Here is a 21,988-nt window from a genome sequence, read left to right on the forward strand (position 1 = left end):
CTGTTACCATCGTCCCGCTTTAGGGCTTTAGCTTCACACCACTTTGTGACATAATCCGTATATACGAGGATGTATCGGTTCTGTTTCCTTCTGGTGGGAGGATCGATCGGACCTACGAAGTCAATGCCCCACTTCTCAAACGGCTTCAACGGAAGGATAGGTTGCAATGGCATGGCACTTGTCTTCGTGGGTTTCTCTATTCTTTGACAAGTATCACATCTTTTACAGTAATCATAGGCATCCTTATGAATGGTAGGCCACCAATATCCTGCTAGCAGAGCCTTTCTAGCTGTAGCTTCTCCTGCAAAGTGACCTCCACATGGCTCGTCGTGGCAAGCCTTCAGAACAATCCCAATCTCTTCTCATGCAACACATCTTCTGAGCACTTCATCTTTGCCTTTCTTGTACAGTGTACCGCCTAGCAGGGTATAGGGGGCTGATTCTAGCATGAGCTTCTTCCTTTCCCGACTAGAAATACCAGGAGAGTACTGTTGGGTTGCCAGCAGATTGGCAATGTCTGCATACTAGGGAGTTACAGTTTCTACCAAGAATAGGGAAGCATTAGGGAGGTCTGGATCATCTTGCTCCTCGTCTGCAGTTTGTGGGATACGCGACAGATGATCAGCCAGAACATGGGAACGACCAGGCTTAGTAATCACCTCAAAGTCGAACTCCTGGAATAGAAGGAGCCATCTCATCATTCGTCCTTTCACATCTGCTTTATTCATCAAGAATGACAGGGCCTCATGATCCACATAAAATTTAAAGTGGGTAGATAGGAGGTAATGGCGAAACTTCTCTAGGGCAAACACCATTGCCAAGCACTCCAGCTCGGTCACTGTATAGTTTCGTTCCCTATCAGTAACTTTTCGGATTGCGTAATAGATTGGTTGATTCAGCTTCGAGGAGCCCTTTTGGCAGAGGACAACACCTAAGCCTTCAATTGATGCATCAGTGTGTACATGGAACTCTTTCGTCCAATCAAGAGGTTGCAGAATGGGTGCCTCTATCAGACACTGCTTCAGAGTGTGGAAGGCTTTGTCACATTCTTTCGTCCAAGTGAACTCTGCATCTTTCCTCAGAAGCTTGTGCAAGGATGTTGCTTTTGTCGCAAAATGGGCTATAAACCTTCTGTAGTAACCCACATGGCCTAGGAATCCCCTCAATTGTTTGAGGTTGGTAGGTGCTGTCAGAGCTGCGATCTTTTCAATCTTTGCAGGGTCCGTTGATATCCCTTGTGCAGAGACAATGTGGCCCAACAGGACTCCAGAAGAGACCCCAAAGATGCATTTGTCGGGGTTGAGGGAAATCCCATACTCCCAGCATCGGTCAAAGCATTGTTCCAGGTGTTCCCAGTGTTCACGGATCAAACTATAGACACAGAAGTCATCTAGATATACCTCAATAAAGTCGTGTAGATGATTTTGAAATGCGGCCATCATGAGTCGTTGGAAAGTAGTAGGGGCATTGCAGAGCCCAAATGGCATCACTCGGTAAGCGTAGCTCCCCCATTGTGTGGTGAAGGTTGTTTTGGACTGGTCTTCTTCTGCTATTTGCACTTGGTTGTATCCGCTGAATCCATCCAAAAGGGAATAAAGCTCATGTCCTGCCACTGTGTCCAACAGTTGGTCTGTGAAAGGGATAGGAAAGTGATCCTTCTTTGTCTTGGAATTAAGCTTTCGGAAATCCACACATATTCGCAATTTGCCATTCTTCTTGGGTACAACCACGATGGGTGAAACCCATTTACTATTTGCCACTGGATAGATGAACTCGGCTTCCAGAAGCTTCAGCAGCTCCGCTTTCACCAATGTGGAATAATTCGGGTTCATTCGCCTCTGTCGTTGCCGTACTGGCTTGGCATCAGGCTCCAAGTCAATATGATGTTGACATATTGTGGGATCAATCCCCTTTAGGTCTTTGTAGGACCATGCAAACACGTCCAAATTTTCTTTCAACAAGTTGTACAAGGTTGACAACTCCTATTCTGGGAGACTGTTACCCACCTTCAAGTGGCGTTCAGTGCCTTCTGCATCCACAAAGGTTAATTGCCTTTCACCTTCTACTTCACGGATGAAGGTCCCACGGACTGCTTCTGGATACAGATCCGACTCCTTCAAGGGAGTGGTGTCCTCTTCTGATGTCCCACTAGAACCAACTTCTTCTTTTGGTGGAGACTTAGGTTGCTCCTTAAGACGTTGGAATGGGATTAGAGTTGTTTCGGGTTTGGTTTCAAAATTAATTACCTCTTGGCTTGAAGACTCATCTTCGGAAGATGACACATCCAGGAACGTCACATAACAGGGACCCTCTAATTTCTGTTGGGTTTGTCGGACTGGTGCTTGTTGACACGGTGCATCATCATCATCTTTCTTTGGCAAAGATGGGTTAAGACGGCATGAACCACTGCTAAAAGACGGCTTGTTCTTCTTAATCCATCCCTTATAAAGGTTTTGCATATGAGAAGATCCATTTACCAGACCAAATGGTACCATCACCATACTGTCCCATAGCATGAGCTCGTCGGCTTCTGATGCTGCTGGAACTTCTTCCTCAAATGTATCCTCTTCAGGTGGGATAGACTCTTCCGTTTCACTTTCATAATCTTCTTCGTCCATATCATATTCATTCTCTTCTGTCTCTGCTTCTGCTTCTGCTTCTGCTTCTGTCTCTGTCTCTGCTTCTGCCTCTGCTTCTGCTTCTGTCTCTGTAGGAGCTCTGTAACAGAAGAACAGATTCTCTGTTTCCTCTCTTGCCTCTGTCTCTGTTTCTGCTATGGCCATGTAACAGGGAGAGCAGTACATCCATGCTTCAATCTCACTGTCAGAAGTGATTTCAGAAGTCATTTCTGGTTCAGGCAGGAAGTATTCACCCATTGATAATGGCTTTGCCTCTTTTGGAAGTCGGCTTACAGTATCCACTGTTAAGGATTGTGCCACTGTTTTCTTGGGAAGGATCTGTTTGACAGCATCTTCGTCTGCTGATGTTCCATCTGTAGCCTCATTAGGGGAGTCAGAAGATAATTCCAAGGAGGTGGATCCATGTCCTTTTTGAGAACCATACAGTTTCAGCACCACTTTGTTGGGTCCTCTACTCAAAGTCAAAGTTCCTTTGAACCAATCCGTCCTTGCTCTGGCTTTGAAAAGCCATGGTCTGCCCAGCAACAGAGGATAAGATGTACCATAAGAGTTTGGCTTCACCACCAGATAGGTTAGCCAATAATCTTTTCCAGCCACTGTAGTCTTCACATATGGAAGAATGCCCAAAGGCTTGATTCTACTCTGATCCGCCAGTCTGATGAGCCATTGGGTGGGTTGCACACCTTGTAGGCCTAGATCCTTCATTGTAACATCCGTCATAATGTTCACTGATGAACCACCATCAATCAGTGCATTTGAAATAAAGTAGCCTTCTATCCACACACCCGGATCTAGGAAAGCGTTAGCCACATCCACTTCTTTGACAGGTTCTGGAGCCTTGTTGAACTTTGTTGCTATTGAGGGAGCAATCCTTAAGCCACGTCTTCTTGTCAGTATACTTTTGAATCTTTTCCGGCAACTGGGAGACAACATCAATAATTGTCGGAATGTGAGGTTTGGTTTAAAGGTATCTAGATCTCTAACTAGATCGTATTCCTTAATAGGATCCACTGGCTTCTCTAACCGATTAGGGAATGGGGCAACACCCATTTTCATTTTTCCTCTTTCTTCCAACAGAGGAATCATGGGAACTTCTTCTACTACTTGCGGCGCTTCCTCCTCTTCTGTATCCTGGACCTCTGGTGCTGTCTCTGTAACTGTCTCTGTAACTCTCTGTGGCACTGTAGTGCTCTGTACGGCACTGTTAGGCTCTGTTCTGTTCTGTTCTTCTGGTGGAAGATTAAACTTCACTGTTCTGGCAGGAGGGTTATTTTCTTTCTGGACAGGTGGTTCCTTCTGCTTTGCACGAGTGATGGCAGCAACTTCCAATTCCACTAAATTGGAGGTAGGCTCTTGGGCCTTGGCCGGACTATCAGTAGCACTGTTTTTCACTGGGGCTGGGCTTGGACAATCTTTTGCAGTGTGGCCTTCTCCTTTGCATCGACTGCATAAGGGCTTGTAATCCACCGACCTTCAAGGATTTGGACAATTTGGTGAGATGTATCCCTTTTCTCCGCATCTGTAACATTCCACTTCTGATCTCTGACCACCGCGAGACTGTCTTCCTCTGTAACTTTGAGAAGGAAATCTTCTGGGTCCGAAATTAGGACCAAACTCTCTAGGCTTGGGTCCAATATCTTGTATTGTCATTTTGGATTCCAGCAGGTTGAATCTTGCGTCTTCTTCCTTCCTTCTCCTATCATGCATCTCCTTCAGAGAGCAAATGTCCTCTGTATGATTCTTCCACAAACAGTAGGAACAGAAGACTCCAGGGATGGTTGGTTTTCGTGTACATTCAGTGGCTAAATGGCCTGCTTGATGGCACTTACCACACCAAGTATTTGACCGCATCACATCTCTTCCTGCTCCTGCAACGTTGGATATGTCAGCGGTATTCACTTTCAGCGTCTGTAGTTGTTCTGTAATCACATCCATCAACTCCTTTTTGATGTTTGCAACTGAGTTGGATAAATAATCCTTCAAGCTTTCTCCTCCTGACGTACTGGCAGGAGGGTTTTGAGGAGTCTCTGTAATCACTGCATAAACGGGTTGGGCTGGTACAGAGGGGTCTCTGTTCTGGTTCTGATTCAGAGCTCCTGTTTGAACTGTTGGCTGTTGGCTCCAGTTGGTAGGATTCCACTGTTGCTGCTGATTTGGCATTGAGGAAATTGGTTGGGACCATTGTTGTTGTGGTTGAACCATCATTTGAGACATGGATTGTGGCCACTGTGGATTTGGTGCACTGTACTGTGATACCGGGGGCATCTGTTGGTAGGGGTAGGGAACAATCCTTGGGACTGCATTTGGTGGATACATCATTCCTGGCATCAGAGGAGGTAGGACTCCTCTTCCTGTATTCATCGCCAATCTAGCTTCCACTTCATCGTACAGTCTTGCACCTTCTGTTGCAGCTTGCAGGGTGGCTGGTCTTTGTAGCTCCACAAACTTACGGACTTCTGGTTGTAATCCTCTGAGAAACACCCCCTTCTGAATGCCATCATGTAGATTATGGTTAGTCCATCTCTTCAGGAAGGATTCCATTCTTGAGACATAAGCTTCTACTCTTTCTCTAGAGGATTGACTTAGGTTCATAAATTTCTCTCTCATCCGCTCTTCAAAACCTTCACGCCTGAATTTAGTGAGGAAGGCCAACTTCAGGTCGTCCCATGTGCCAAAAGTTCCTGCTGCTTGTCTCTCATACCACTGAAACGCCGCGCCCTTGAAAGTGGCGGGGAATATCGCTAACCAATGCTCAGGGGTTCTGGCATTGTTAGCCACACACGCTACCATAAACTCTGCTACATGAAGATCGGGGTCTTCATTGTACTCTCCCTTAAAAACTGGCAATGGGACTACATTCGCTGGCCTGTCATCAATATTTCCAGGACGGATCTGGCTTGGAAGTGGACCTCCAGCAGGAGGAGGAAGGGCTTGATGTGCCATTGGGACTTCTGTAAAGAGTTCCGCAAGGGCGTCAAAGGCGGCTTCTGCTGCGAGCTCGTTCTCAGCCTTGATTTTTGCTTTCTCTCTTCTCACGTACCTCTGGACTCGTTCTAACGCTTGCCTCTTTATTGCGTCATTCATCAGGGGGTTGACTCCACTATGTTGTTAGTGCTCCACAGAGGGTTAACAGAAGACTTCAGTCTCTGTAGGACTCTCTTGCCAACATTTCTTCTACTTCTTTCTTTTCAACGTCCCTGAATTCTGCTTTCATTCCACTGCACAGAGGAAGGTATTCGGTTCTGAAGGTGTCAAAATGCATACGTCTGAGCATGGTGGTGGTGCCATCATCATAGTAATGCCAGCTTCTGATGGTTTCAACAGTGTATGTTGTGAAAAACACTCTGTCTACCAACTTCCAGTGGGTTGCTAATTGAACAAACAGAAGATTGTCAGTACACCAAGCATCCCATGTATCTTGCTGTTGAGCGTCTACGAACAAATTCCAACTTTTTTCCTTCTTGTCTTTGTGAACCTCTACAGACCAAGACTCCTGAAGCTTCTTCACAATCTCCCACTTGATGTTATCTGGAAACTTCTCAATGAATGCCAAATCTTCCATGGATGGTCATTCTCTCTGTTTCTACTCTTCAGTTTATTCCCAAACAGTTTGCCACCAAGATGCAAGTTTCTGTTGCTTCAACAGGGAGAGGAAACTGTCCACCACATAGAGCATGCATCATGATGGTGATGTGTTTCCGCCATTGTGAGATGAACTTCTTGTGGAAAGTGACTTTGATTATGAGGAATTCCAACTCTTCAGTGGAAGAAGGAACTTTACAAACATCCATTGAATTCTTTTCTTCTTGGCAATGCCATTTCCTTCATTTTCAGCCTCTTCTGGTGCTTGTTGATGGCAAGATTCCCCGGCTGCGCACCAAAAACATGGAGCCCCAAGAGGAACACCAAGGAAAAGGGAATTCTCTTGCAAGAAAATCTATCTTGTAACATCAACAAGCTTGTTTATCATGTTTCATATGATCACAATGAAGAAAAGAACACCAGGCAGAACAAATCTTCATACAGCATCATGTAGATCTCCCACGGATTTAATAGAATCAACCATATTCTTCAATATTTTCATAAAATCCATCAAGAGAACAAAGAAAGCAAAGAAATACACCATCTTTGAATGGAAATACATCACATAGTATTCATCTTCAATATCTTCATAGTCTTCTCTCTCAATCTCTCATATACAATCACTCTGTTTGAGTGGAATTGGCTATCTCTGACTCTCTCTCTCTCTCTCCATCAATAATACATCATGTCCTCACTACAATCTCTCAAAATTACTCTCAATAATCACTCTTAGGTCGTGGATACCCCTCCCAAGAGGTATGTTTGATATGAAGAGTCACCAGAGCCACTACAGTGTCCTTTCATAGCTCACTACTGTCACTTCACTCTAGTCTTCACTTGAGTCTTTGGCAGCTACTTCTTCCACTTCTTTCAGCTCTTTTGCACTTGTATTCACCTCTTTCCAAGGCTAGAAAACTTTCCCAAAGTCACACATACATTCCACAGAACACTTACAGAAGCATACAGAACAGTCTACAGAACAGTACCAGAACAGCTACAGTACAGAACAGAAGCAGAAGCTCTACAGAAGGCCTACAGAAGGTTACAGAAGGTCATCAAAACCTCATAACTCATTCTCAAACCATTCCAAACTCTCACAAACCATTCAATAAGCTTTCACAATATCTCATTCTTCATCAATCAATACCCCTTCCCTCTTTACAGAAGACAATCAGAACAAAACAGACCAAAATAGAGCAAAACAGAAGGTATACAGAACCAATCAGAACCTATCAGAACATCACAGAACCACCAACAAACATCATGATATTCCAAAACACAATCATTACCATCCAAAACAGTCTCAAACCATTTCTAAATCAATCAATCATCTCATAAAATCAACCATTCAGCTCTCAAAAACAACAAAAATCAGCCAAAAAACAAGTCATTTCAACACTCAACACTCGTGGTGCTCTGTCGAGGGGAGGTCGCTCGCTCTCCAACACCATGTCGTGGCTCTGTTTGAGGAGCTCCCTGCGGTCCCCCCTGCCGTCTCCCTCTCTATCGTGTTTGTACTACTGTGAAACCATCCGCATCCACATGTGGGCCTGTCAGTGGAGCCGCCCTAGCATTGAAGTGCGTGCACTCTGTTGCCTGGTGCTCAAAGTCATGGCAGCGTAGGCATTGCCCTAGCTGCCCAGTCACAATGATCTACTGTCTAAAGGAGTGTGCGCCTGTCTTAGTCTCTAGGAACTGCGGGATATTCTTGACCTCTTTCACTGCAACCTGTACCTTTGGGACTTCTGTGGCTGTTAGTGCGTCTGCAAAGGACGTGGGAAGGACAGTGCCGAAGAGCCGTCCAAAGTCTTCCACCAACTGGCGATACTCTATCGCCAGGCTGAGAAAGAGAAGGGTGACTGGGTGGCGAAGAAACCTGTTGTGGAGTGCAAATGCCTCCACAGTGAAGCCACTATACCAAGGGACCATGTATATGACCTCCTTCGTGGATGCATATGGTGAACTGGCAAGTAACTCACGAGCTACATTTGCCAAATTGAGCCGAACCATGAAGATCCCTTGGCCCATTAGACTGGCTTCACTCTACGTTGTGCGATGCGCAACGTTGAGTGAAGCCAGTCTCGAAGCTGGGCATTGGGGAATGTCCTACTACCTAACCATAAATCGTTGTTTTCTTTAGCTCTAGCTCTTTAGCTCGGACGGCTAAGAGTTGCTCCTCAAAGAGGACGACGCGCAAGGTGTTTTACTAGGGGACACTCACTGAATGCGCTGGCGTCTAACCAAAGGTTTTCATTGTGTGTCTCTTCTGAAAAACTACCAATCACCTTGCGGTGCTACCTGAGGGGGAAAGTTGCTGCAGATGGAGGGAGCAACTGGAGGGTGGGAGGGAACGATGGGCCGGGGGGGGGGGGGGGTTTGCTGTTTTTGGCATTGGGGGAGGTGTTGGACGCCACGGATGGTCGGGAAAGTGGTAGGTCTGCCGGATAGAGTGGAGATTGCGGGGGTCTGGCATAGGGGGTGGCTTGGTGGGGGGGGCGCTAGTAGAAGAGCGGAGGGAGGGGGCAGCGCTAGGGAAGAGGTAGCTCCGCGGGGGAGGGAGATGGCGGGGGGTGGTGTGTCCTAGCGCAACGGGCAGGGGGAAGGGTGCGCAATGGCAGCGGCGGTCAGGGTGAGCGCGAGCAGTTTGGGCCGCGGAGGGGGGAGGGCGAGCAATGGGGGCGGGGGCGACAGTTGAGAGCAGGCGTGGGTAGATGGGGCAGGTGCGAGGAGTCGGGGCGGGGGGCAGCGATGCGAAGTGACGGGCATGGAGCGTTCCCCAAATTCGATTATTTGCTGGTCCCTCCACTTGAATAGGCTGAAAAATCCTTATCCCCTATGTGTAACTCTATTTCTATTTGCCCTTCCTTTACCTCGTCTTCTTTGCCTTCCCCCACCTCTAGCTATATCTGTATATCCTTTATCCTTATTGCAATGTCTAAGCCTCTTCATGAAGCCTTCGCATTACATACATCTCACCTTGAGTCTTAGCCTTTAATTTCTTTTTGGATCCACTACTTTTTGTACTTGCCACTTGGCACTTGTGATTTGCCATACCATGATCCATCATTGCAGCTAGCTTCTTTTTTTGACGCATTGTGCATGTTTTCAGTCTTATAAATGAAATTGGATCTTGAAAATTAGTTGTGACTAGAGTCTTGGATCTACATTTTGACTCAACCTCTCATCATGTGTTCATGACTCATTATTGAAGACTAAAGCAAAGACATTTGTGGTTTGTAAACTGTATTAGTATTGGACGGATAATGCCTTCTAACACTCTATCTTATGGGAAGCCACTCTCATGTTAAAACAAGTAATATTTACTAACCTAACCCTTAAATCTCTATGTATTTTTTAATGACCGTATGAAACAACAGATTTTCTCAGACTTTTCTTTTTGTACATTGAGTACGATACTAAGTCCACTAACTAGATGGATCGGACGGATCGTACCTAACTACCTTGCTCAACACCCATGCTCTCCCCCCCTACATATATGTATGTGCATACAAAAACAAAAATGATCTCTTGTTACTGTTGTTTTCTTGGGATCTTTTTGGGGCCTGAGACGGGGTGTTGAGAAAGGCTAAATTAGGCCAAACTAACTGCTAATTGATGACAGATTAACGGCCAAAATATTCCTTCCAGATCCAAGAAAGAAAAAGTTAATGAACTTTAATTGTTTTAGTTGTGCGATCATTCGTTTGTTACTCAAGGTTTGCTCTTTGTGTAGTTGATTAGCCCAGGCCCCAGTTGTCCTTGCAAAAGAGGCTTTCCTCTTCATTAGTTGGGGTTCAGGATTTATTGAGAAATCTGGTCTTTCCTGAAACTGGTCCCACACCCAGGTCATGCCACTTTGGATCACCATTGCACTTTTTGTTGGTCATGTGCAAGAGTATATGCAGAACATTCATGGGTTACCTTGGTAGTTAAGGCAGTCATATGCGCTATCATTGTGCTTGGAAGGTTGAATAGGAGTCTCTCTTTCAAACAAAGTATACAACTGTTGTGAGTTGCTTTTCACTTTAATAGCCAATAGATGGTTACACACAGGAAGAGGTGACTAGCAAAAAAAAGCAAAACAAAAAGAAAAAGAGAGAAAAAGGAGAAGAGACTAGATGTAATGAGGGGGGAAACTTTACTCTTAGAATGTGGCTAATTATATTACTCAGAAGACTGATTACAATGAAGTGCACTACTCAACAGACTAGCTAGAGCTGATGCAAATCACAAATCCATGATGTATACAAGCCTCTCAAGGTGGTGTTAAGGGGGATGGGGGCAAGAAGCCATGGAGGGGGTGGTGTATCGCCATTTGGGGCTGCCCGCTTGCATCATGAAGAATAGGTCATGGCCGCCCCATGTGAGCAGAAAGTGAAGACGGAGCTCTTGACGAGCTTGAGACTCGCGCTGCATCAAGTCCCAACGGTTGAGGAGGGAGTGGATGATGGAGGTTCACAGCTCTGCCAAAGTCACATATACTGAGGGCACACCCCGCCAAAAACCACTTGACAGCGTGCCTTCCAAATGTATCATCCTGTAAGACTCCCTATGACCTCCCATACGTGCGAGCACTCTGCTGTGGGCTCCGATACTTGTGGTTGGGTAAAGCCTCCAAGCCGACCACTGCACAAGACCCAGCCTCAACGAGAAAAATCGTGTCCTGTAACCTAGCCTCATTCAAAAGGCGACAGCCCTAGTTGATTGCCTGCCAACAAAAAGGCCCCCACGAGATGCATCCAAGGCTGGGTGCCACACAACGGAGAATACGGTGGGCTCCTCACCATGTGAGTTGTGCCGCCTTGCAAGACCAAAGGCACTTCTTTGGAGTTTCCAATTGCTGCTGTGGCCAACACTTATAGCCTCCATGCTGCTCCATTTGAGCCAACCAACTCCCAACAACAAGTAGACCCCCATGTGCCAAAAGCCAAAGGAAATACGATACCCTTCTCGGCCTCCAACTATCCCACAAGCCTCGCCAAAAAGTCGGCCGGAAGGCATTTGTGATGCTGTGCTCCGCCTAGTATCTGCTACGCGAAGGTGCCCAATCCATGTCCTCCTGTATTAGTATATGTCTACGATTCCTGGTTGTGTACTCCAAGAACCTTAGTGGCTTCTTGGCAACCGTAGTGGCCAACCATAGCCTCTCCAAGGTCCCACTCTAGCTCATCAAGTGGCCTGCTCTCCCATATGCAAAGGCGCCACTCCCGAAACTCCTACCAAGGCACATAAGGATCCAGTCGCCAGGTCTTTCCCTATTGTCCACAACCACACGAATCCTCCTCCAAGGAAGGACAACAATCTCCTCATCTTAGTGCCCTCTATCAAGAACCAAATGCCCCCCATCTTGCATGATGAAGAAAGTCCCATATGGGGCACCGCCCACTCTACTTGCCACCTGTAAGGGGATACTTGCCCGTGAGAATCTAGTAGCGGACACCTCGCCAGGCTCCACTGGTTCTCTGATCGGGGGTCTCTAATCGGGGGTGTAACCACTTGTAAGGGGATACCTACCGGTGAGAATCTAGTAGCCCACACCTCGCCAGGCTCCACTGACTCTCTAATCGGCAGTCTCTGATCGGGGGTGTAACCACTCTTGAGGGATCACTAAGTCAATCTCCCTTTTTCTCACCCCAGCTCCTCCTTGACAATCTGTGCTTGCTACAACACCTTCTGATCCGCCATCCTGTTCACCTCTTGCCACGTCTTGACAGTACGAGAAGGCACTCACCAATCTGTATCCCACCCTGATCTCTAACCTGGGGGTTTCAGACCACTAGTTGGCAGTCTATCTCCTCTTGGCATCTTGGGGGCCTCTAAACTAGGGCCTTGTGAAGGCCTTGCTACACTCAAAGTAAGTTACGGAGGAAGGAAGATCTAGGTGGCGTTATCTGGGCAGTCCTGAAGATCCATCTCAAGAATGGTCTCCAACCATCGCCAAGCCTCAGTCTGCACTCCTAGAGACCCTTCTACAAAAGGACCTTCAGGTTTGCCCACCTAGTGTAAGACCATGGACCAATTGCTTGACCAAAAGGGCCAAGCTCTAGAACTCTCAGTTGATGATCCTAAGCTCTCCCTCAGACTGATGTTGGATGATGGTCACCCGAGCCACCTTGGCTCGGGAATCCTCGGAACCATTTGAGCCACAGCCTAGAGAAAATTCTGCTCTAGGCGGCGAAGGTGAACCACACAAGACAAGGAGAAGCAACGATAAGAGGCGATGTACCAAGCCATCGCTAGGAGGACCTGGTTGACCACCAGGGCTCTTGGCCTGCTAAGGAAAGGCAGGCAGTGCTCCAGTAGGTTAGCTTACACCTAATAGAGTCGAGAACTACAAGAAACTGCTAGGGAGGAGTGATGTCGAGTCCCACATGGAACCCTAGATATTGGATGGTCTATCCCCTACTCACCCATTTGAACCCCAAGTGGACACCCCACTTGGTACTAGAGTCTGGATCTGTAAGAAAACCAACGGACTCTTACTAGTTGATTTTTGCTCCAATGGCAGTGCAAAATATCTCCAAAGCTAGTCTCACTCTCTCCAACATGAGCTCATCATCCTCTACATAAAGAGTGGTATCATTTGCATACTTTGAGTCTAGTAGCTCAGTCTGCTCCCTCACCAGAAGTTGAAGGCCATGTAACCCGCTCACACATGAGCAGATGAACTAGGACATCGTCTCCACAAAGAGTAGGAACGTATACGGGGTATGAGATCAGCCTTGCCGGATAGATCTCTGTAGCGAAAACTCCTCCCCTCTCCTGCCACCAATGAGAACCCTGCTAGTGGGCAATCTATAAAGTTCAGAAACCCCACAAATCCATGCCTAGGGGAAGCCCAGCCTCGCAATGGTGCCCTCTAAGAAGTCCCAGTCAACCTTGTCATAGGCCTTCTCGAAATCCAGGAGTACTACCAATCCTTGACCACTATGGTAAGGCTACTCGATTGCCTTGAAGAAAGTGAAGATATTGTTTAGGATACTCCTATCTTGGACAAAACTTGTTTGGGTATCATGAATGATGTCTGGAAGCATAGGGCGAAGTCGACTACCGATCATCTTGGCCAGTGCCTTATAGGCCACTGACAACAAGGTGATCGGTCTCCACTGGGACAACCCCAATCGGTCTCCCCCTTTGGGGAGAAGACTGACAAGACCTGCGGATAAACTCCCTAGCATCTAACCTGAGTTGTAAATCTCCTAAAAGTCCAATAGTAGGGGATCCTTCACCTGCTCTCAGTAGTAGGTAGTGATGAAGGCCTTAGAAAGACCATCCTCTCCAAGGCATTTTTGCCCATCTTGTGCATCGAAGGCCTCAACTAGCTCCTCTATAAATGGATCTAGGAGAGAGTGTCCCATCTCCTTTGTGACAAGGGACGGAATGCAATCCGAGACGTGTTGTCTACATAACTATACTCTGGTTGAGACTGCCTCCTGCTGAAAAAGCTGTCGATAGAAGTCAATGGCAATCTCCATCACCTCATTCGGGTTAGAGCGAATTCTCCCGTATTGATCATGAAGGCTGCGAATCTGATCTCGTGAGGTGTGAGACTGATGCAACTGAAAAAACTCCCGGCACATCGTTTTCCCCTTCCGTGGCCAAAGGTTGTTGAGGTATGGAAGGAGAACTGAGAGTGCCTGTGTGCTCAAGTCTGTCGAGGGCTGCCCGTGCCCGCACCTCTTGCGTGTGGAGAGTGGGATGCCCTGGTGCCTCCTGGAGTAGTGTATAAGTGGCTGCTAGGTCTTGCCGGAGTGCTCTCTTCTTCCCAACTCTACTGCCTGGCCTGTAGGGCTGCCTCCTGGCAGATCCTACTCGACTCGGCTAAGACCTTTGCAACCTTCTCTACGATCCGATCCACCTTGGCCCAGTCCCTAGTCCAGAGGTGCTCAATTTGCCTCCTCACCTCCTCCCTCTTGTAGATCGAGTCAACGATTCGATAGGATCGTGTGTGAGGAGAACCGGACAGTGATCAGACAAAATGGTGCCAGTCAACTGCCCTATTTGGCCTCCTCGAGAGCACCTCCACTCTCCCACATAGAACCACTTTAGCTGCTCCAAAAGAGCTCTACCTAGCTGCCTGTATCCCCAACAGAAGTCCAGCGACCTCTCCCTCCTATGAAAAGCTGGGTCCCGCTAAGCATCACGTGCTCCCACTACAAGGAGGAAGACCTCCCATGCCTCCTGCCCCTCCCCGACCATACCGTGGTAATAGCCTACTCTAGCTGCAAACTTAAACCCTTTGAACTCAAGGTGCATATGCCTCCATTCCTACCGTGGGCACTGATGGAGTACTCCCAGTAGGTGTGTGAGCTACGTGGAAGTACCTTTCCCACCCAATGGGCCTAGGAGAGGGTGAGCTTGTGCTCTTGAAGAAGTAAGATGTCGATCCGTCCGGCAAGGGGAAGGCTGCAGCTTCTATCGAACAATCAATTTCCTGGAATCACGTGCCCCACTGTAGTGGAGGCTATTCATGTTCCAAGATGCTAGGTGTAGACTCATGGGGAGACCTGTGCTAACGGAATAGGCATGTGTTCAGTGTGGAAGCTGCTGATGAAGAAGAGCTATGGGGCATGCAAATGCGCTTGGCCGCAAGCCTAGAGGGTGAAGTCCATTCCCCCCCATGGTGGCTCTCGAGTGGGACCATGGGAGTGGACCGAACGGGCATATGTTCAGTGTGGAAGCTGCTGAAGAAGAAGAAGATCTATGGGGCAATGGGGCATGCGAATGCGCTTGGCCGCAAGCGTGGAGAGTGAAGTCCATTCCCCCATGGTGGCTCTCGAGCAGGACCATGGGGGTGATAGATCCTCCAAGCGGTACCACCAGGGAGTCTATCAGCCAGGCTGAGAGGCGTGACTCTGTTTACTGGTAGAAGCGGGCAGCCTTTGCGAGGGGTCACTTGATCACATCCATCGGCGAGCTCCAGTGGGTAGGGCTTTAAAAATAATGCTTAGATATGGGACCTAGGCTCCAGCCCACTAGTTAATGTCCATCATGCACCCTGGCTACTACTAGGAAAAGAGTGCTAGCCCTTCTTCACCCATCTACTGTGAGATGTGGCCTGCAACCTGGCCCCTCACTTCCTCCTCTATTTGTGTCATCGTCCAATCTCTTGAATGAGAGGTATGAAAGAAAAAACCATATTTTGGTCCATCCGGTGGTGCTAGTAAATGGAACTTGCGGGTCCTTGACTTGTGGACCATGAAGATCCCCACCTCCAAAGGTAGTGGAAACTCTCCGCGCTCCGCAACTCTCAAATAGGACCCCGGGCCACTGCGGAAAAACTCCTGTGGGAGCAACTGTGCCTATTGAGGGAAAGTGTGATAGGTGGTTGGGCCAGATGAGCTAGTGGCTGTGTTTGGGGGGGGGGGCGCTAGGCTGCTGGTGAGGAGCCTATGGGCAAGACTACACACATTATCACTTCATTCAAATCAGTGTGGTTCAAGAAACTTGTGAAAGGCATTTTCCTCAGAAATGGTGCTTTGCAAATAACTAAAAGCTACTAACTTTTGCACAAAATTTGGCAAACAATGGAAAGCAGCATGGTGGCTTGTTTTATCTTTTTTCTTTTCCCCTAGAGGTGAGTTAATTATTATAGCAGAAAGATAAGAAATTCATGTACTGATAGAAATGTTGCATTTTTTATTTATAAAAGGGTTTACTGAAAGAGGGTGCTGATGGAATAAAGCATTGGGCTTATGGTGGAGACTTTGATGATGTACCGAATGACTTGAACTTCTGTCTCAATGGCCTTACATGGCCAGATCGAACTCCACATCCTGCTCTGAGTGGTAATTGTCAAGGATAACTGCTGGTTTGTATTCCTTTAGATTTTCTGTAGTTATGAAGGTATAAAATCCCAGTTCAAACTATTCTCATTTTTCTGTGTGTAGAGGTAAAATTTGTTTATCAGCCAATCAAAATTCTTATGGTGGAAGATACTGTCGAGGTAGGATACAGTAGTGTCTCTGTATACTCTAATGAGATGCTTGGCAGTTTTAATAAAGTGCTAACTTTTCATGAATTTTTTGGTGTTAGATTCTGAACCGAAACTTCTTCATATCGACCTCAAACATGGAGTTCTTTTGGTCTGTCTCTGGAGATGGCCATGTCTTGAGTTCTGGAGAACTGTCAATCCCACATCTTGAGCCAGGACAAAAACACATGCTGCCTCTCAATGATGGACCATGGTCTTCATGCTTATCCTGTACACCAGTTGTGCAGATCTATCTGACAATAACTGCAAAACTTAAGAACTCATTGCCATGGGCTGAGGCTGGCCATACTATTGCTTCAAATCAGCTTAGGGTTTCTGGAAACATATCTTATGTTCCAAAGGTAAATATTCAATGAAGGAAACTTCAGCTACTTAGGCTGTGGTGTGGTATTCATCTTTGCGATACATGTGATGCTCCATTGCAAGGAGTCACATTTGTGTTATTAAATTTTTGAACATAGTTTGTTATGTTTGAGTTACTAAGTATACTTGTAAAGCCTTAACATCTGGCTGTTGCTCATAACCTGTACTGGCCTCCCATATGCATGTAGCCATCTGCCCTTCTTTCTACTTTCCTGGAGTGTTTACAGTTCCACTGCAGTCCTGCTTTTGCGTGTGCTCATCTGGTGTTGCTTCTGTCCATCCACAGTAGTTTTCCACCTCCTGTCAATTCATGTCTCGCATCTTGATTCCTCCGCTTCTCTTTCCCTCTCCATTTTTCCTTCAGTCACTAACTCCTCGTAATTTTCTTCATCTCCAAAGCAGCAGCAGTTGGAGATGATACACCTTCTTAGACTTTTCTGCTTTGATTTACATGTTTGCTTGATTTCATTGTTTGAATGAACATACAAAGTATGTTCTATGGGCACATGTCTTTCTTTTTGTTTTCTATGGGTATCTTCTCTTTGAAAATGGATATTACTATCTGGGGTCTTCTCATCGTTAACTAATTGGGGGCATTCTGGAACATAGCTATACTTCAATGCGAAGATTCTCTGCCTACTGGATCAACTGCACCATAATGACATGGGATTGCCACTCTCTGACTTCCAGTATTATCGGAGTCCTATCCTCATGTTAGAGCCCACTGTCATGATGACAGGGGACAGTGTTCCCATCTCCATCTCCATCCCTGTTCCTCTCATCATCCCCAAAATCCATCCCTTGTCACTGTAATTGCACTCATAAATCATGTTTTGGCACACAGATTGCCTTTATTGTAGGCCATTGATGATGCGGCATGCCTCCATGTCTACCACTTTCTCCCTGATGTCAAGCTCCATGTTAGGATTAATTTGATTGGATGGACAATATTGGATATGAAAAGAGTAGCAACTGCACTAGAGTCCTGGAGATAAGGCGTGGGACTGATTGGTCCCTTGTGAATCAGGTTTCTCCTTAATTTTTTTTCTATTATATTACTTGCATGGGTAAACAATCACCAACATACACTTTGTATATGAAGACAGCTGCTGTGGGTACCTTTGGTAGTGTTATGGAAGCACTGCTAGGGATGAAACACCCTTTATATGACATGACACTAACATCATAATATGCAGGCAAGTAAAAATTATTGCTGCAGTGCATTCCCTTTTGCAGCTGCAGACTTACTTGCCTAGAACCTCTCCATCTGACTTTGGATGACATCCACAACGTCTGCTGCTTTTGATTTCAAAGAGCATCCCTTGAAGTAAGCAACCTTTCTCAAGCATCCGTAAAATGGAATCTGAACTGAAAATGGAATCTGAACTACTTTTAGTGGCCACACCCACCTGTGCCATCTGAGACAACTGAAGCTTAGAATAATATTCTTTGCCTCACTCCTGAAAAGTTTGAGTAACATTGGTTGGGGGTGGATGCAATGGAGCTGAACAGGATTCTTAATGCCCTGGCACTTCACCACAGACTCACCGTTAGGCCTAGGGTTATGCTCATCCATTTGCCCATATTGCCCAAGGGCGACACAAGATCATGGCTGCATTGTAAGATGAAGTGAACCGATTGGCCATACAAAACAAGGGCCATCAAAAGCTCCTCAGTTCATTTCATAAACAAAGAGCTCCAAATATATCTTAGTGGGACGAAGTTGTCCATTCAAGAAGCAAAGGAATTTGTTGCATCATGCATGGACGAGCCTACAAGTTGCAAAAGATGACCCCAAGGAACCCTTTGGGACTGTCATAAATTTCCTTAGTAAGAGGAGGCTGCACGTGCCCATTATCAAACAAGTGACAAGCAAAAGCAAAAGCAAAATCAAGGCCTCTAGCCATGCCCAGATATGGGCAATGAGGGGAGTTCAACATGTGGAATAAAAGATGGCACTCTTATGGAAGGCTGCAATTTGATGTAGTACAATGTTTATCTCCATAATTGCCACTGCATGTTCCCCTGTTGTGCAAACTAGTTGCTTTTCCTTCATTTGCATGGACGTAAGCACTCATCAGGCTATTAGCTTTAGAAAGTATATGCTAAACCCCTCATTTCTGTCGTGTTGAGGAGGATGAGAGCTCAAAGGATAAACCGCTTGCTTGTGGTGCTTGGTTACTCCTTTTCTATCATCCTTTTTTTTTTTTGCAAGTAAAATGTGCCTGATTATATTACTCAAAAAAACTGATTACAAGAGAATGCTCTTGCTCAACAAACTAGTTGGAGCTGATGCAAAGTCACCAATACATCATGTATACAAGCCTCTCAAGGCAGTCTAGGGGGGATGGGGGCAAGAATCCATAGGGGGGGAGGGGGGGTATATCGCCAATTGGGGCTGCCTGCCTGCATTACGAAGAACAGACCCTGGCCGCCCGAAGTACGCATGAAGTGACCACGGACCTCCTGACGAGCCCTAGACTCGCCCTACACCTGATCCAATTAGCCGCGGAGGGAGTGGATGATGGAGGTCCAGAGCTCTGCTAAGGTCGCATGTGCTGAAAGTCTCTCTCCGCCGAAAGCGTCTTGACACTGTGCCTTCCACATATGCCATTCAGTAAGACTCCCTATGATATCCCATACCTCGAAGCGGTTTGCTGTGGGCTCCAGTACCTGGCAGGTGGGTAGAGCCTCCAGACTGACCACTGCACACGACCCTGCCTCAATCATGAATATTGGGTCCTGCATCCTGGTCTCATACAAAAGGTGATGGCCCTGGCTGAGTGCGTACCAACAGAAGGCTCCCCATGAGATACACCCAAGGCTGGGTGCTATACGGGAATGATGCAGCATGCTCCTCTCCACACGAGCTGCGCCTCCTCACATGACCAAAGGCAGTGCTTTGGGGTTTCCAAAGGCTATTGCGTGCAGCGCTTACAACCTTCCTCTTGCATTTGGGCAAGCCAACTTTGCACTGCCAAGCCTCCATGTGCCACCAGCCATAAAAAGTACGACACCCTCCTCGGCCTCCAACTATCCCATAGGCGGCGCCAGAAGGTTCGTCGGAAGGGCTCCGTGATGCTGTGCTCCGCTTAGTGCCTTCTGCGTGACGACACCCAGTCCATATCCTCCTGCATCAGTACATGTCTGCCAATCTTGGCAGTGCACTCTAGGAACCTGGGTGGCTTCTTGGCGACCACAAAGGCCGGCCATAGCTACTCTCCTAGATCCCACTCCAACTCATCAAGTGGTATGGCCTCCCAGATCCAAAGGCGCCACTCGCTGAGCTCCTTCCTAAAAACATAGAGGTCCAATTGCCATGTCTTCCCTTGAAGGCCCACCACCCAAATCCTCCTCCACGAAAGGGAGGCAATCCCCTCATCCTACTGCCCGCTGTCAAGGGCCAGACGTCCTCCCTCCGGAACGGCCATGAAAGTCCCCTGCGGGGCGCCACCCACTCTACGTGCCACCTGAAGAGGGATGCCTACTGGTGAAAACCTAGCTGCCCATACCTCCCCGGGCTCTATCGGCACTTGTATCAGGGGAGCAAGCCACTCTGCAGGTATTGCTGCGTCTATCTCCCTTCTCCTCAACTCCGCTCCTCTCTGGCAGCCTGATACTGGCTGCAACACCTCCTCGTCCGCCATCCTGTACACCTCCCGCCATGTCCTGATGGTACGAGCCAGCGGGCCGGTGTCCGGCCCAACCCACTGGATGTGGGGGCGCTCACCTATCTGTGCCCCTTCCCGATCTTGACCTGGGGGTTCCAGATCACCGGCTAACGGTCTATTTCCTCCTGGCAGCCTGGGGGTCTCTAGATTTGGGCTGCAAAGGAAAGGTGATCTAGGGGGGGTAATTTTGGCTGATGTGAAGATCCATCTCAAGGACGGCCTTCACTCACCGCCAAATCTCTGTCTACAATCTTGAAGGCCCTCCTACAATAAGACCTTCCAGGTCTGCCCGCCTGGTGTAAGACTGCGGACAACTAGCTTGCCCAAGATGGCCCTACTCTTATATTCTGGGTCTATGATCCCAAGCCCTCCGTGTGACCTATGTCGTATGATGGTCGCCCACCCCCTTTGGCCCTGGAATCCCTGGAACCATCAGATCTTGACCATAGGAAATTCCACACTAGGCGGAGAAGCTGCACTACGCACGATGAGGAGAAGCACCAATACGAGGCGATGTACTAGGCCGTCGCTAAGAGGACCTAGTTTACAACCAAGGCTCGTTCGGCTAGTGAGAGGCGAACTGTGCTCCAGTAGGTCAGTTTCCTCCGAAGAGAATCAAGGACAGGAAGAAACTGCTGGGCAGGAGTGACGTCGAGTCCCACCTTGAACCCTAGGTATCGGACACTTTGCCCTCTGCTCACCCATCTAAATCCCACATGGACGCCCCACTCTGTGTTAGAGTTCAGGTCTATGAGGAAACCAACTAACTTTCACGAGTTGATTTTCGCTCGCGCCGCAAAGCAGAACACGTCAAGAGCCAGCCTCACTCTCTCCAGCATCAACTCATCGTCCTCTATGTAGAGGGCTCTATCATCTGCGTACTCTGTGTCTAACAACTCAGTCTCCTCTCTCACTGGAAGTCGGAGGCTGCCTAATCTGCTCACACGTGACTTGAGGAAGTTAGACATCGCCTCTGCGAAGAGTAGGAACAGGTATGGCGCCAGGGGCCAGCCCTGTCGAACCGATCTCTCTAGCCGAAACTCCTCCCCTCACCTTTGGCCTATGAGAACCTTGCTGGTGGCTGATCTGTAGAGGCTAGAGACCCCACGAATCCAAGTCTGAGGGAATCCCAACCTCACCATGGTGCCCTCTAGGAAATCCCACTCCACCCTATCATAAGGTTTCTCGAAATCCAAAAGTAGTACTGCCCACTGTGCTGAGCTCACTTTGTTACCTCAAAGAAGGTAAATACATTGTCTAGGATGCTCCTATCCTAGACAAAGCCTGCCTTTATGTCATGGATGATATCTGGAAGCACGGGGCGTAGTTGCCTACCAATCATCTTTGCTAGTGCCTTATATGCCACTGACAATAAGGTGATCGGTCTCCAGTGGGAGAGCTCCAACCGGTCTCTCCCTTTGGGGAGAAGACTTATAAGGCTTGCCGAGAGACTCCCTGGCATCTTTCCTGAAGTGAAAATCTCTTGGAAAGCCATCAGTAAGGGGTCCTTTACCACTTTCAAGTAGGTAGTGAAGAAGGCCTTAGAGAGGCCATCCTCCCCCAGGCATTTCTGCCCATCTTGTGCATGGAAAGCCTCCTCTAGTTCCTTCTCTTTGAATGGGGATGGAAGGGAGCTTCCCATCTCCTCTGTGACGAGGGACGGGATGTGATCCCATATCTGTTGTCTACATCAGGTGTCTCTTGCTGGAAAAGGCGCGTGTGATAGTCGGTGGTATTGT

At 47.6% G+C, this 21,988-nt stretch overlaps 1 protein-coding gene across 4 annotated transcripts in view; it reads left to right on the top strand.

The window, feature by feature from the left end:
- The window catches only part of LOC148020631 (glycoside hydrolase family 2 protein), a 254,701-nt gene that overhangs the window by 162,296 nt on the left and 70,417 nt on the right, over positions 1-21,988 (top strand). For 2 of the 4 annotated variants that reach the window (XM_087698437.1, XM_087698436.1), the window contains exons 12-14: positions 15,874-16,009; positions 16,112-16,167; positions 16,257-16,556. The exons of 1 other annotated variant lie outside the window; for it this stretch is intronic. In XM_087698437.1, the coding sequence (XP_087554563.1) occupies positions 15,874-16,009; positions 16,112-16,167; positions 16,257-16,556 (492 nt within the window). The remainder of the gene's footprint in view (positions 1-15,873; positions 16,010-16,111; positions 16,168-16,256; positions 16,557-21,988) is intronic. One more of the 4 variants, XM_087698438.1, reaches the window with a different exon arrangement.

The sequence above is a fragment of the Lygodium microphyllum genome, chromosome 18 (assembly GCF_053477565.2).
Source record: "Lygodium microphyllum isolate KBCC chromosome 18, Lygodium_microphyllum_v1.1.10, whole genome shotgun sequence".
Lineage (NCBI taxonomy): Eukaryota > Viridiplantae > Streptophyta > Polypodiopsida > Schizaeales > Lygodiaceae > Lygodium > Lygodium microphyllum.